This window comes from Trachypithecus francoisi, unplaced genomic scaffold (genome assembly GCF_009764315.1).
Source record: "Trachypithecus francoisi isolate TF-2019V2 unplaced genomic scaffold, Tfra_2.0 Lachesis_group13, whole genome shotgun sequence".
NCBI lineage: Eukaryota > Metazoa > Chordata > Mammalia > Primates > Cercopithecidae > Trachypithecus > Trachypithecus francoisi.
In genome coordinates, this window is record NW_022681458.1 from 40679700 (window position 1) to 40695223 (window position 15524).

A 15524-nucleotide genomic window follows, 5' to 3' on the forward strand; every position below is an offset into this window, starting at 1 on the left:
TATGTGGTAATTTACTTTAAAGTGCTTAAGAAATTCAGTGTAAACTATATGATGTATTTAAACATAAGTTAACATTTTTCTATACTCTAGGTAGCGTCAACTTGCACTCTAGGTGTAGTTAATTAGCATTTCATGAATCCAAATTATGAATCCACACTTCCAAATTGGTTACCTACACATTTCAAGTAATTGTCCAAGAGTCCATTTTAAGGTTTTGTTCATTGGTATAGTGGATGTTAGAAATAAGATATGTGGTTGGCTAGAAAGGTTATACTTGCTTTATGAACCTCATTCGAGGAAAGTGGAGGAATCCAGCAAGCAATGCTGGCAGCAGCCTCCAGGTGTGGATTGCTACTGGTTCTGAGTACTCTCCTCCCAGAGGGTGCTATCACTGGCCCAACTATTATAGAAGGGGAGATGATTCTGCTGTCAGGCTGTTGTGTCCTCTCAGAGTGAATCTGTCATGTGAGATGTTTGACCTACCTCTAACTTTTAGTGGGGGCTGTGGATATTTATGAAGAGAACCTGCCAATTGCTGCGTTGGTCAATTGCCTAATTGCCTTAGATCACTGTGTGACAATCTGGTCAGTAGTGGAGACCACTAGAGATTATCTATATGATACCAGCAGACTGTCAATATTATAGAAAAATTACTCTGGGGAAGGGGAGCATTGGTGAGCTGGAGGATAAGACCCTGTTGGATTCCATTTCAACTAAGTCAATGTAACCCTCCGACAACTTGCTTTTTGTATACTTGCTTTTCTTTCTCTTCCCTCTGTGGATTCTTAAGCTACCCAGATTAGGCCAGGTGCAGTGGCTCACACCTGTAATCTCAGAGCTTTGGGAGGCCAAGGCAGGTGGAACACTTGAGGTCAAGAGTTCAAGACCAGCATGGGCAACATGGTAAGACTCCATCTCTACTAAAAATAAAAAAATCAGCTGGGCATGGTGGTATGCACCTGTAATTCTAGTTACACAGGAGGCTGAGGCAGAAGGGTTGCTTGATCCCAGGAGTTTGAGGCTGCAGTGAGCTATGATGGTGCCAGTGCACTCCAGCCTGGTTGACAGAGTAAGACCGTGTTCCAAAAAACCTCCCAAAACAAAAAGTACCCAGATTCTGGCATTGCCCCTTTGGATGGTATATCAGGAGAGGGTAGGGGTGGGCAGCAGGATGTGGGAATTTTGAAAAAGCTTGTTAAGTGGTTCTGATAGATCGACTCTTGCTTCTTCCAGGGATAGATAATTTAGGAGTGGGAAGAAGAACATTAGGGCTAAGGAGAAGAGGATTGGATTGTGTGTATGTGTGTGTGTGATATTTCCTTAATTTTTGTGGATTATTAGCAACTTGTGGAGGTTGAAAAATGGCTCTCAAACTTTGATTTATTTACTTTTTGGATAAAAATATAAATTAACTATTGGTAACAATGGTGTTTGAGAGGCTTTGGGAGGAGTATATTTTCATGATACTTATCTGGATAAGCTTGGAGGACGTTTACATTTCAACAAATTCTTGAGCACAAGGAACAAAGAAACCAAAGAAATGGAAAAAGGTCTTAACTAAATCAGTACAGGCTCTGCTCTTGTTTTATTCACTAAAAGGAAAAAAAAGGAAAAGAAAGAAGTTTATCTTTCTTTTTTTTTAAGTTTTTAAAATTGTGGTAAACATACATAATCTAAACTTTACTATTTTAACCATTTTTTTTTTTTTTTTTTTTTTTTGAGACCGAGTCTCGCTCTGTCGCCCAGGCTGGAGTGCAGTGGCCAGATCTCAGCTCACTGCAAGCTCCGCCTCCCGGGTTCACGCCATTCTCCTGCCTCAGCCTCCCGACTAGCTGGGACTACAGGCTCCCGCCACCTCGCCCGGCTAGTTTTTTTTTTTGTATTTTTTAGTAGAGACGGGGTTTCACCGTGTTAGTCAGGCTGGTCTCGATCTCCTGACCTCGTGATCCGCCCGTCTCGGCCTCCCAAAGTGCTGGGATTACAGGCTTGAGCCACCGCGCCCGGCCTATTTTAACCATTTTTAAATGTACAGTTCAGTGTTATTAAATATATTTATAATCTACAACTATCACCACCGTCCATCTCTGTAGCTCTTTTCATCTTGCAAAACAAACCTTATACCTGTTAAACAATAACTCTGATTCTCCCTCCCCACATGCTTGGCAACCACTATTCCGTTTTCCGTCTCTCTGATTTTACTACTTTAAGATTTTCGTATAAATGTAATCATACAGTATTTGTCTTTTTGTGACTGGCTTATTTCATTTAGCAAGGTTCATCAAGGTTCCTCAAAGTTTGTCTATGTTATAAGCTTGTGTGAAAATTTCCTTCCTTTGGAAGGCTATTATTTGTATAATATATACCACATTTTCCTTATCCGTTCCTTCATTGATGGATGCTTGGGTTGCTTCCACGTTTTAGCTACTGTGAAACATGCTGCTGTGAACGTGGGTATGTAAGTATCTTATTGAGACCTTGCTTTCCATTCTTTTGCTACAAACATAAAAGAAATGATCCAGGTGCGGTGGCTCACACCTGTAATCCCAGCACTTTGGGAGGCCGAGGTGGGTGGATCACTTGAGATCGGGAGTTCAAGACCAGCCTGACCAACATGGAGAAACCCCTTCTCTACAAAAAATACAAAAATTAGCCAGGCATGGTGGCGCATGCCTGTAATCCCAGCTACTCGGGAGGCTGAGGCAGGAGAATCGCTTGAACCCGGGAGGTTGCGGTGAGCTGAGATCGTGCCATTGCACTCCAGCCTGGGCAAAAAGAGCGAAATTCTGTCTCAAAAAAACAAAAAACAAAAAACATAAAAGAAATGGAATTGCCAGCCGGGCATGGTGGCTCATACCTGTAATCCCAGCATTTTAGGGGGCTGAGGCAGGCAGATCATGAGGTTAGGAGTTTGAGACCAGCCTGGTTAACATGGTGAAATCCTGTTTTTACTAAAAATACAAAAATTAGCCAGTTGTAGTGGCACATGCCTGTAATCCAGCTACTTGGGGGGCTGAGGTAGGAGAATTGCTTGAACCTGGGAGGCAGAGGTTGCAGTGAGCCAAGATCGCACCATTGCACTCCAGCCTGGGCCACAGAACAAGGCTTCATCTCGGGGCAAAAAAAAAAAAAAAGAAAAGAAAAGAAAAAAGAAATGGAATTGCTGAATTATTGGGCCATCCAATTTTTAATTTTTTGAGGAACTACCATACTGTTTTCCACTGCAGCTGTACCATTTTACATTCCCATCAGCAGTACACAAGGGTTTCAATTTCTCTATGTCCTGGCCAATACTTTTTATTTTGTGGTCTTTGTTGTTTGTATGCTTTTAAACTTTTATTTTAGGTTAAAGGGACCATGTGCAGGTTTGTTATATAGGTAAACTCATATCATAGGGCTTTGTTGTACAGGTTGTTTTGTCATTCAGGTGATACGCCTAGTACCCAATAGTTATTTTTTCTGATTCTCTCCCTCTTCCCACCCTCCACCCTCGAGTAGGCCCCAGTGTCTATTGTTCCCCTATTTGTGTCCATGAGTTCTCATCTCATTTAGCTCCCACTTATAAGTGAGAACATGCAGTATTTGGTTTTCTCTTCCTGCATTAGTTTGCTAAGGATAATGGCCTCCAGCTCCCTTCATGTTCCTGCAAAAGACATGATCTTGTTCTTTTTTTATTGCTGCGTAGTATTCCATGGTGTATATGTATCACAGGTTCTTATGCAGTCTCTCATTGATGGGCATCGTATTAGTCTGTTCTCACACGACTATAAAGAACTACCTGAGATTGGGTAATTTATGAAGAAAAGAGGTTTAATTGACTCACAGTGCTGTAGGCTGTGTAGGAAGCATGCTAGGAGGCCACAGGAAACTTACAATCATGGCAGAAGGCAAAGGGGAAGCAAGGCACATCTTACATGGCAGCAGGAGAGAGATAGCACAAAGCGGGAGGTGTTACACACTTTCAAACAACCAGACCTCATGAGAATTCACTATCAACAGAATGGCAAGAGGGAAATCTGCCCCATGATCCAATCACTTCCCACTAGGCCCCTCTTCCAACGCGTGGGGATTATAATTTGAGATGAGATCTGGGTGGGGACACAAAGTCAGACCATATCGGGTATTAGGTTGTTTCCATGTCTTTGCTGTTGTGAATAGTGCTGCAGTGAACATTTGTGTGCATGTGTCTTTATGGTAGAATGATTAATATTCCCTTGGGTATATACCCAGTAATGGGATTGCTGGGTCAAATGGTAGTTCTGTTTTTAGCTCTTTGAGGAATTGCCACACTACTTTCCACAATGGTTGAACTAATTTACACTCCCACTAAGAGTGTGTAAGCGTTCTCTTTTCTCTGCAACCTTGCCAGCATCTGTTATTTTTTGAGTTTTTAATAATAGCCATTCTGATTGGTATGAGATGGCATCTCATTGTGGTTTCGATATGCATTTCTCTAATCAGTGATATTGAGCTGTTTTTCATATGCTTTTTGGCCACTTGTATGTCTTTTGAAAGGTGTCTGTTTATGTCCTTTGCCCACTTTTTAATGGGGTTGTCTGTATGGAGTTTCATCATTAGTTACATTTAGTCAATAGATTATATTTGTTTTAGAATATTAAATTTATTCATTTAAATTGTAAATAAACTATGTTCATCAGGTTAATCGCTGTATAAATTATGTAGGCTCTTCTTACATATGGAAGAACCTCAGAGTCCTGTGTTTGTTTATTTTTCCTTTGCTGGCTGCATGTCAGCATCTAACTTTAAGCATATAAACCAAGGAGGGAGGGTGGGAGAAGGGTGAGGGATGAAAAACTACCTATTAGGTACAATGTACGCTGTTTGAGTGATGGGTACACTAAAGTCCCAGACTTCACCACCATACGATTCATCCATGGAACCAAAAACCACTTGTGACCTTAAAGCTGTACAATATATAGTGACTCCTATACAATATGTAGTGAGCAGATGTCAAAGATATAGTCAATGAAAGAGCAAGTGTAATAAAGCAAGTTCAAAGGAAGATGTGAAAAACCAATATGGAAAAAAGAACATCAGAATAAGATTGCAGATCAGGGGGAAAAACCCAAATAAACAACAAAACAAAACTGGTTGATGTCCTAAGGGCAATAACACTGAAACCTAATGGGTTTTCTTTTCAACTATACAGCAATTCTTTGTAATTTATCAATGTTTGCAAGTTAACAGCTGTATTATTTCCTATTACAACTATAACAAATTATCCTAAACTTGGTGGCATAAAACAACACAAATTTATTATCTTATAGTTCTGAAGGTCAGAATTCCAAAATGGGTCTCACTGGGCTAAAATGAAGGTGTTAGCAGGGCTGCATTCTGCCCGGAGACTCTAGGTGAGAATGTGTTTCATCACCTCGCTAGCTTCCAGAGACTGCCTGCGTTCCTTGGCTTGTGGCCCCTGACATCTTCAAAGCCGTCTTCAAAGCCAGCTACTCTAATACGAACTCTCCTGCCTCCCTTTTCCACATTTAAGGATTCTTTTTTTGGGGGGGACAGAGTCTCGCTCTGTTGCCCAGGCTGGAGTGCAGTGGCACCATCTCAGCTCACTGCAAGCTCCGCCTCCCAGGTTCATGCCATTCTCTTGCCTTAGCCTCCCGAGTAGCTGGGACTACAGGTGCCCGCCCCCATGCCTGGCTAATTTTTTATATTTTTAGTAGAGACCATATTAGCCAGGATGGTCTCAATCTCCTAACCTCGTGATCCACCCCGCCTCAGCCTCCCAAAGTGTTGGGATTACAGGCATGAGCCACCGAGCCCAGCCACATTTAAGGATTCTTGTGATTACATAGGGTCCATTCAAATAAGCCAGAATAATCTCTTTATTCTAAGGATACCTGATTAGCAAACCTAATTCCATCTTCAGCATTCATTTCCCTTTGCCATGTAACCTTACATAGTCATAGGTTCTAGGGATTAGGACATGGATGTCTTTGGCGTGCTGTCATTCTACATACCACATGATCTAATGTGGTCCGGGCCCTAATAAATAGTAGATATATAAAGTTACATTTCCCTAGAGCAAACCCATCTATATAACTTTCTGGAGTGATGCATACTGGTCTTTTCTGTGCTGTTTAATAGGGTACCCAGTAGCTGCATGTGGTTACTGAATACAGTACTTGAAATGTAGCTAAGGAAACTAGGGAACTGAATTTTTTATTTAAATAATTAAAAACTAAATGTACATAGCCACATGTGACTGGTGGCTACCATATAGGTAGGGCAGCCCTAGAGCATCAGATTACTCTGTAATGGGTTTATTAGACAGTGCTGGAGGATAACATTGACAAGTTATCTGAGTGGGGAGGTTTGCTTGAGGCCAGGAGTTTGAAACCAGCCTGGGCAATATTGGGAGATCCCATCTCTACAAAACATTAAAAAATTAGCCAGGCCTGGTGGCACACTCCTGTAGTCCTAGCTACTCTGGAGGCCAAGATGGGAGGATTGCTTGAGACCAGAAGTTTGAGGCTGCAGTGAGCCATGATTGTACTAGGGCACTCTAGCCTGGGTGACAGAGTGAGACCCTGTTTCTAAAAGAAAAGAAACGTCTCACAGTATTTTTGTTTCTTTTTGCATTGTTTCCAAGTTTTGGAAAATTTTGCTGAATACATGCAAGTAAAATAAATAGTGGCTCCAGCAGATTTATATCCAATAAAAAAGTGAAGCCTGGTTTGTTTGTCAAATAACTGTAGATTCTTTCTTTTTATCTTCCTTAGATCTCCTGGCTCATGGGTATCTGAGTTACACAGTGTAGGTTTAATCTGTACTTTCGTTGTCATAGAGCACATTCTTTGGCTGTTCCTTAATCATACATGTGTAAGTATCAGTTTGAGATAGACCCTGTGGTAAGAGATGAGTAAGACACAATCCCTGTCATCAGACAGTGGCTCATCTAGAAAGAAAGGATACACATGCAGACAAACAGATTGTGTGTTATGTAAGAACCAGACACAATAGGGGCATAAAGGAGAGAGGGTCACTTCTACCCCAAAACTATCCATTAGCCTCAGCAAGGTTTATTGGTAGAGAGGGTTGAATAGTATCCCCCCAGATTTGTGTCTACCTGGAACCTCAGAAGCGGCCCTATTTGGAAATGAAGTCTTTGCAAGTATAATTAATTAAACTAAGAAGAGGTCTTACTGGATTAAGGTGAGCCCTAAATCCAATGACTGGTGTTTTGTTTTATTTATTTATTTATTTACTTATTTATTTATTTGAGATGGGCCTTGCTCTGTCGCCCAGGCTGGAGTGCAATGGCGTGATCTCGGCTCACTGCAACCTCAGCCTCCCAGGTTCAAGCAGTTCTCCTGCCTCAGCCTCCTGAGTACCTGGGACTACAGGTGCCTGCCACCATGCCTGGCTAATTTTTGTATTTTTAGTAGAGAAGGGGTTTCGCCATGTTGGCTAGGCTGGTCTCAAACTCCTGACCTCATGATCTGCCCACCTCGGCCTCCCAAAGTGCTGGGATTACAGGCGTGAGCCACCACATCCGGCCCAATGACTGGTGTTTTTATGAGAAAGAAGAGGATTTGGATACAGACACACTGGGAAGAAGGCAATGAGATGATGGAGGCAGAGGTTGGGGTAATGCAGCCATAAGGAACAGCAGGAGCTGCCCGAAGAGGCGAGGAAGGATTCTTCCTGACAACCCATGGTCCTGCCAGCACCTTGACTTCAGACTTTTAGCCTCCAGAGCTGTGAGAGAATACATACTGAAGCCACCCAGCTTGTGATATGTGTTGCAGCAATCCTAGGAAACTGACCACTGGAAAGGTGCTGAGTAGATCACAGAATTGAGGGCAGAGCTCAGCAGCAGGAGCTTGTGGACTCACTGTGGCCATCCAGGCGACCTGCTACAGTGGCCCTTTAGCTTGTGTACCTTGTGCAAGCGCCTATCTCTCAGGAGAGACTCTAACCCAGCTTATCTCATACCTTTCGCAGCAGCTTGTTTGGAACACATGGAGTGGAGGATGGATAATTTCCCAAAGAAGAGACAGCAGTCAGATAAAAACAACAGGTGACCACTTCACAGATGACAGTGAAGTCCCTTTTGGAAGAAGAAACTGTCCTGTTGAATGCAACTCTTTTACACAGTGACAGTGGGTAGTTACAGATGCTGAGAAAGATTATCTTGGCAGTTACGTGCAGAATGGTTTGGAACAAGACCAATAGCTAGCCAGTAAGATCATCTAAATGTGAAGTTACAGGAGCACAGGGGAGCCTGTCCTGCTGTGGCTTGGCAAAGGAAGGAACACTATTGCTTTGTAGTCAGTGACATCTTAACATCGACTTTCAGGGTTGTGGGGGGGACTGAGAAAATTCCATTATTTTCTGTCTCCAACTATTTCTGCCTAAGTTTTTGACTTCCTTTTGACATCTTACAAATTAGCCTATCTTTTTGCTGTTTGTCTACTCAATTCTATGAGACAGATAGAGTATTAATTTTGACTGTTCTGGGATGGAACCGAGAGCAGGCTTTTCTTTACAAAAGAGAAAACCTTCTCAGAGAACCCAGGCTCAGAAGGCAATAGTATAAACGTCTCCTGTGCTCTAAGGCCCAGGGAGTAAGAAGTAGGAGGTTCCATGAAGCCCACGATGAGCATTAAGAGTTATGCTCCCTCACCCTTACAGGCATCAGGCTGCCGCTGATGTTGGGAAGCTGGTAGAATGGAATTGTCTAGACAGAGAGAAGGGGCACAGCAGGTGTGAAAATAGGGGCAGGAACCAGGTACTTATCCTTCCTCAAACATTCTGACATTTGGCAGTTGTGTCCTGTCTGTTTGTAGGGCCAGCTGAGTAGCTCTGATTTTGCCAAGAGTGGCTGGGCATTCTGGGATAGGTTACATGCTGGGCCTTCTGGGAAAGCAGAAGTTACTCTCTGTGCATGTGTGAGAATTGAATGGATGGGGGTGGTATGTGTCTTGGTTTGGGCTGCTCTAACACAAATACCATAAACTGGCTTATAAACAGAAATGTCTTGCTCATAAACAGAAACGTTTTGCTCAGAACCCAGTTCTGGAGGCTGAGAAGTCCAAGATCCAGGTGCTAGCAGATTCAGTATTTGATAAGGGCCCCCTCTCTGGTTCATAGATGGTGCCTTCTTGCAGTGTTCTCACGTAGTGGAAGAGGTTAACTCGCTCTTGGGGGTCTTTTTATTTTATAAGGGCACTAATCCCATTCATGAAAGTGGAGTCCTCATGACCTAATCACTTCCCAATGGCCACACCTCTTAACACCACCACCTTGTGGGTTTGGTTTGAATGTATGAACTCTGGGGTGACATAAACATTCAGGCCATAGCAGTATGAGAGTAAGTCTTTGATTTACCTTTTTAATAAACATTCAAGCCATGTTAATGTTTTACGTATTTAAACATTTTAGTCTGTTTCATATTTTAATAATGTTTATTGAGCCCAAAGAACTGGTTTCAAATATATGGCTTCCACTGTATCTTTTTTAAAAAGTATTTTATTAACATCCATGCCATCCAGATTTTAGTGCATCAACTCACAGAAATAATTTTTATTCAAGCCCCTCTATTTTTAGTGCTTTATGGTTTTGAACCATGACAAATGGAAAATAAATGCCCAGTAACCATCCTTAGCTCTAACTGAAAAGATTCTTAAAAAAAAAAAAAAAAATAGAATTATATTTACCATCATTTAAAATGATACACATGATAAGACAAACTTCTCACATTCTTATTAGATTAAGGATTTTATTTTCAAAAGAGCTAAAAAAAATGCTTTCAACTTATTTCACCCCAGCCACTCCCTCTAAGGTTCTCAACTCTTAATGTTCCTGTGTCTTGTGTAATTTTTTTCCTGCCCATAACCCTGCTGCTCCTGCCTCCTTCCTCTTTGTGCTCCTGTCCTGCTTTATCCCTTGGGCTCCTGTAGTGTAGGGACGCCTCCGATGTCCACAGATGGGCCTGTGGACAGCTATACCCCAGCGTCTCACAACAACATGCTCATGGCTTTAAGGACCTTCAGCCTCCTCCAGGCTGTATTTATGCCTTATTGCCTACCTTCTCTCACCCATCGCCCAGCGTTCTCAGCTCTGCCTCCCCTCCTTCAGCCACTGCAGGGGTCACTGCAGACCATGGCTTGGTAAGCTTGATCTTGTGAAATCTGGCTAGTGGAAAATCAGCTTACCCCTGACTTTCTGGTCAAATAGGGCCTAATTTATATTCTGGTTCCTCGCTCCGAAGACTTCTAAACTCAGATGAATGTAATTTGGTGGATCCCATATATCTTCTTTCTTTTTTTCTTTTGTTTTTCCTTCTCAAAGTTATTGGTAGAGAGGATCCTATATATTTTAAACCACAATGTAGGGGGTAATTAAAATTTATAATTCTTTTGCTCTATGTTCTCACCTCAATCTATGGGAAACTGAAATATGCAATATTTCCTAAACTCTGATACTAGATTGGATGTTTTTCAACAACAACAGCAGCACAGAGGGGTTGGGGGCAAGATATTGAAAATGTTTTTATATTGCTTTTTCCCCTCCTCCAAATCCAAAAGAAGGTTAATCAGTTGGATAGTAGAGGTACATGAGGGATATACCACTCCTTTGCTGTCAAATGCATGTACATAGACCTATGGTCAATCTATGGCAAAACAAAACTTGCAGAACTCTCTTGTGGCTACTGAATCAAATACACCACTGGGAAAAGTCATCATATATTTATCTACCAAGAAGTATCTTTCATTCTATAATCATAACCTATATTACCAGTCCATTTAGATTGGATGGACACAGAAAAGAAAAGTTTGCTTTTACAGCAACATTTACGTGATCTTTTCAGAAACAAATCAGCACTAAACTTGCTTACTGTGGATACAGCAGTGCTTTTCTGGTGGCCTCTAGGCTGGAAAGTCTAAGTGAAATGCTTTGCAAATAATGCTTCATTGGGTTAATATAATCAAAGTTGGATAACGTTTCTAAATTTTGTGTCTATTTTTTTCTACAACAGTATAAGAATATCAGTTTGGATCCCAGTTAGGATTAACAAGCCATCTTTTTACTTGTGAAAAACTGAAACACCTGAAAAAAAAAAAAGAAAAGACAATAATTATGAAATACAGTGTGCAAATCTCTCAACTTGATATATAGGGAGAAGAACAATAAATGATTGACAATTGGGTTGATAGGATTTACAGCTATGAATAAGTACATTTGGGTAGTTACTATTCTCCTGTGGCCTCCATGTCTTCCTTTATAAAATAAGAAGCTGGATGACATCAGAAGTTTTTGAATATTTTTAGCAGAGGTTTAAAATGTTATGGGGAATACACTCACACGTATATGTTTTTAGTGTGGTATAAATTTGATTTATAAGATCAATGTTGAACACTTCCTTATAAAGCAAATATACAAGAGCCAATTATGTTACTTTGAAGAATGTAAAAATTTGAAATTGCAGGTAAAGGATGACAGTTACAGATTCAGAATGCAATTTATATCTGCATCTTGTGTTGATTGCATGGCATGGGTAACATGCATGGCATGGGTAACTGACACACAAAAGTAATTATAAATGGTAAAGTGACAAGAAGTTTTTTTTGTTTTTTAAATTTGTCTTGCAATTTGAGGATGGTCTTTTAAAAAATTCTTTAATTTTAATTTTTTAAAAATTGGAGACAGGGTCTTGCTATGTCCCCCAGGCTGGTCTTGAACTCCTGGGCTCAAGTGATCCTCCCATTCTGGCCTCCTGAAGTGCTGGGATTACAGGCATGAGCCACCATGCATAGAAGATGATGGTCTTTATTTTAACATCTGTACAGACTGGGCACAGTGACTCACGCCTGTAATCCCAGCACTTTGGGAGGCCGAGGCAGTCAAATTACTTGAGGTCAGGAGTTCGATACCAGGCTGACTAAACATGGCCAAACCCTGTCTCTACAAAAAAATCAGCTGTGTGTGGTGGCGTGTGCCTGTAGTCCCAGCTACTCGGGAGGCTGAGACACGAGAATCGCTTGAACCTGGGAGGCGGAGGTTGCAGTGAGCCGAGATTGGACCACTACACTCTAACCTGGGTGACACAGTGAGACCATGTCCCTCCCCCCACTCAAAAAAAAAAGTCTGTACAAAAACTTGACAACCCCATTCATTCACTGGTGATGTCTAGTTGGTTAAAATTTGGCATTTTATCTGTGTGTGCATGCGTGTGTGTGTGTGTAACTATGTTGAGTACTATGTGTTAGGCATGATGCCATGTACTTTATATGCCTTGTTGTACATAAGAATTAGAGAGGATTTGCCATCATATTCACATTTAACTTTCATACTTGGAAAGAGAAAGAAGGATAGAAAGAGATAATAATTAAAGAGCTTAGATAATTTGCTCTGCATTTGTGTGTGTGTGTGTTTCTGAGATAGGGTTTCACTCCGTTGCCTAGGCTGGAGTCCAGTGGCACACTTTTGGCTCACTGCAACCTCCATCTCCTGGACTCAAGCAATCCTCCTACCTCAGCCTCCAAGTAGCTGGGACTACAGGCATGTGCCACCATGCCAGGTGGTGTACAGACGGGGTTTCACTGTGTTGCCCAAGCTGGTCTTGAACTCCTGAACTCAAGCTATCCACCTGCCTTGGCCTCCCAAAGTGCTGGGATTATAGGCATGAGCCACCATGCCTGGCTTGTTGGTGTATGTTTTATTTTTTATTTTTTATTTTTTTGAGACGGAGTCTCGCTCTGCCGCCCAGGCTGGAGTGCAGTGGCCGGATCTCAGCTCACTGCAAGCTCCGCCTTCTGGGTTCCCGCCATTCTCCTGCCTCAGCCTCCCGAGTAGCTGGGACTACAGGTGCCCGCCACCTCGCCCGGCTAATTTTTTTGTATTTTTTTTTTTAGTAGAGACGGGGTTTCCCCGTGTTAGCCAGGATGGTCTCGATCTCCTGACCTCGTGATCCGCCCGTCTCGGCCTCCCAAAGTGCTGGGATTACAGGCTTGAGCCACCGCGCCTGGCCTGGTGTATGTTTTAAAATGACTATTTTACAATAATGTAAGATGTAATTTTAAGTGTTGCCTATTTTGATTTTTGTTGTTGTAAAGGAGAAGCAAATTCTCATTGGTTATTTAGTCTGATTTAGTAAAAATATCAACACAAGTTCTCATATGACAAAGCACAATGGAATTAAATGTATATTATATGTGTTAATACTTGTGGGTGGTTTTAGACAATTACACTGGAAAATTAAATTTTAATGAAAAAATTTTATTTTATTTTTATCTGAGTTTATGTCATAGTTCTCTCTCTTCCACAGTGTTTTCAGTTATTGCCCACTAAGTGTGCAGAAAGTAGAAGTTTAATTTTGTAACAAAAAAACATGTTTCTTCTTATCAGCATATATTTCCTAAGGAGTTTTTGTGGCCACTCTCCAAAGCCTTCTGTGCTCTGTGTGTAGTGTTAAGCAGCAGCACAAAATTGTAGCAGCTGAACTCAGTGATTACAAAGCGATAACTCTTCCAGATAGTGCTAGTTAACTATAAATGGAGTAATCAGTAGATTTCAATTTGCTTTTTTGCATTCCAGTTGTGATTCTTAAAAGAATCAGGGAGTAGGCTCTTTAAATATTTTAATCCAGTGTATTTTCATATTTTATTTTAAAATTAAAAAAACTACCATGTTGGTTAAAACACCCTGGCCTGCCTTTGTCAGTTCCCAGAACCATGCATATTTAGTGTTAAAGGACTTAAATATTGGATAAGATATGCTGACTTTGAAATGAAGCATGATTTAAGCACTTGTGCAATTCTTGATTTCTATAGAACAAAGTTTGAAAGCCTGGATTGGCTGATTTTTTCCCCACTTTGAATAATTATCTTTTAGCTTATCGATCTTACCTTTTAGGGAATGATAGCAGTGTTATGCTGTAGGGATAGACCAAGGTTTAAATGTCTCAGGGTCATCTCTTGGGATCTAAGAAAGAAAGCAAATTAAACACTTAATGTACCATAACACCATTTATTTCAACAGGAGCATTACATCAAATCTTTGGGTTTAAAAAATTTTGGGATGAGAAGAGGCTGAATGTTCCTGGGGCATGGGACTGTGTCATTCCCTTCAACTGACAACTGTGAAAAGAAGGTGGGTTTGTGTTGTCCTTTCTGCTATATCTAATGTTGCTAAACAAGAGGGCACTTCAGAATTTTTTTTTGGAGACACAGTCTTGCTCTGTCACCCAGGCTGGAGCGCAGTGGTGCGATCTTAGCTCACTGCAACCTCCTCTTCCCAGGTTCAAGTGATTCTCGTGCCTCAGTCTCCTGAGTAGCTGGGATTACAGGTGTGTGCCACCATGCCTGGCTCATTTTTGTATTTAGTAGATACAGGGTTTCACCATGTTGGCCAGGTTGGCCTGGAACTCCTGGCCTCAGGGGATCCACCTGCCTTGGCCTCCCAAAGTGCTGGGATTACAGGCATGAGCCACTGCGCCTGGCTTAGAAAGAGGGCACTTCAGTGAGTTACCTATCTTCTTTGCTTCCCAGGTATGAATCCCAAAGAGAATTACACATCCCATGAATTCATTTGGGAGTAGGGATGTGGCTAGTCTGGGAAGTGTGTACACTGGAGCCCACACACCTGGACGTCTTTACAGTGATATGATAACAGCCCTGTGTGCACCTTTAGTCAAATGGTTTGTGTGATATTGTGTTCTTGCTGGTCAAACCCCAGTCTCATTTCACTGTCTTGGGCTACAAGCTCAAAGAATTGTTCATCCTTTCTCGTGGTTCTTAATGCCTGTCTCCTCTTTGGGGAATTCTCCCCCTTAGGTTCAAGCCCAAAGCAGAACACACATCCCTCCTCTCCCCGTTACGTTTTTGTTTGAAGGGTTGACTTTTAGTTACAAATGTGTTAAAAAGCAAAGCAAACTTTTCCCTAATGATGGAAAGCTATGAAGGTACCAAAAAGCTTTCCCCCTGCTCCTAATATGTATTTATTTCACAAAAATACAAAAAGAAGCCAAATAATTCACCCAACTTCTATCATTTAGGACATTTTACTAAATTCTGTTCTTAGTTTTTGCCCTCTGTATTGAAATGTAAATGAAGGGCTAGGTTTGCCTTCCCAAAGGGCCTTCCCTATTCTCTTCCCTTTTTTTTTTTTCTTCTTCTTCTTTTTAGCTGTTCCCGTGGGAGCTGCTTGGCTTGAGAATGAGCCTGTTCTGCAAGGTCTGGGCTGGACACAGGGCAAAACTCCTCAGTTTAGCTGTGGCAGATTTGGGTCTACTCTTCTGCTTAAGTTATGGAATTTTTAGTCTCTCTCTCTCTCTTTTTTTTTTTTTAAGACAGGGTCCTGCTCTATCACCCAGGCTAGAGTGCAATGGTGCAATCAAGCTCACTGCAGCCTCAAACTCCTGGGCTCAGGCAATCCTACCACCCTAGCCTCCTGAGTAGCTGGGACTATAGGCACGTGCCACAACGCCTGGCTAATTTTTTTTGGTTTTTAGTAGAGACACAAATATACATTCAATAACAGTATCAGAG

The 15524-nt window shown here is 41.6% G+C and overlaps 1 protein-coding gene and 1 long non-coding RNA gene across 2 annotated transcripts in view; one reads left to right on the forward strand and one right to left on the reverse strand.

Moving 5' to 3' along the window:
• The window catches only part of LOC117095237, a 46983-nt gene that overhangs the window by 6443 nt on the left and 25016 nt on the right, over positions 1-15524 (forward strand). Inside the window, exon 2 of the long non-coding RNA XR_004441870.1 lies at positions 14017-14127. This is a non-coding gene — a long non-coding RNA (uncharacterized LOC117095237). The remainder of the gene's footprint in view (positions 1-14016; positions 14128-15524) is intronic.
• LOC117095234 (aldehyde oxidase 2-like) overlaps positions 9492-15524 on the reverse strand; it is an 82101-nt gene continuing 76068 nt past the window's right edge. The window contains 2 exon segments of the mRNA XM_033232021.1: positions 9492-11085; positions 13884-13959. Coding sequence (XP_033087912.1) covers positions 13906-13959 — 54 coding nt within the window. The 3' untranslated portion in view covers positions 9492-11085; positions 13884-13905.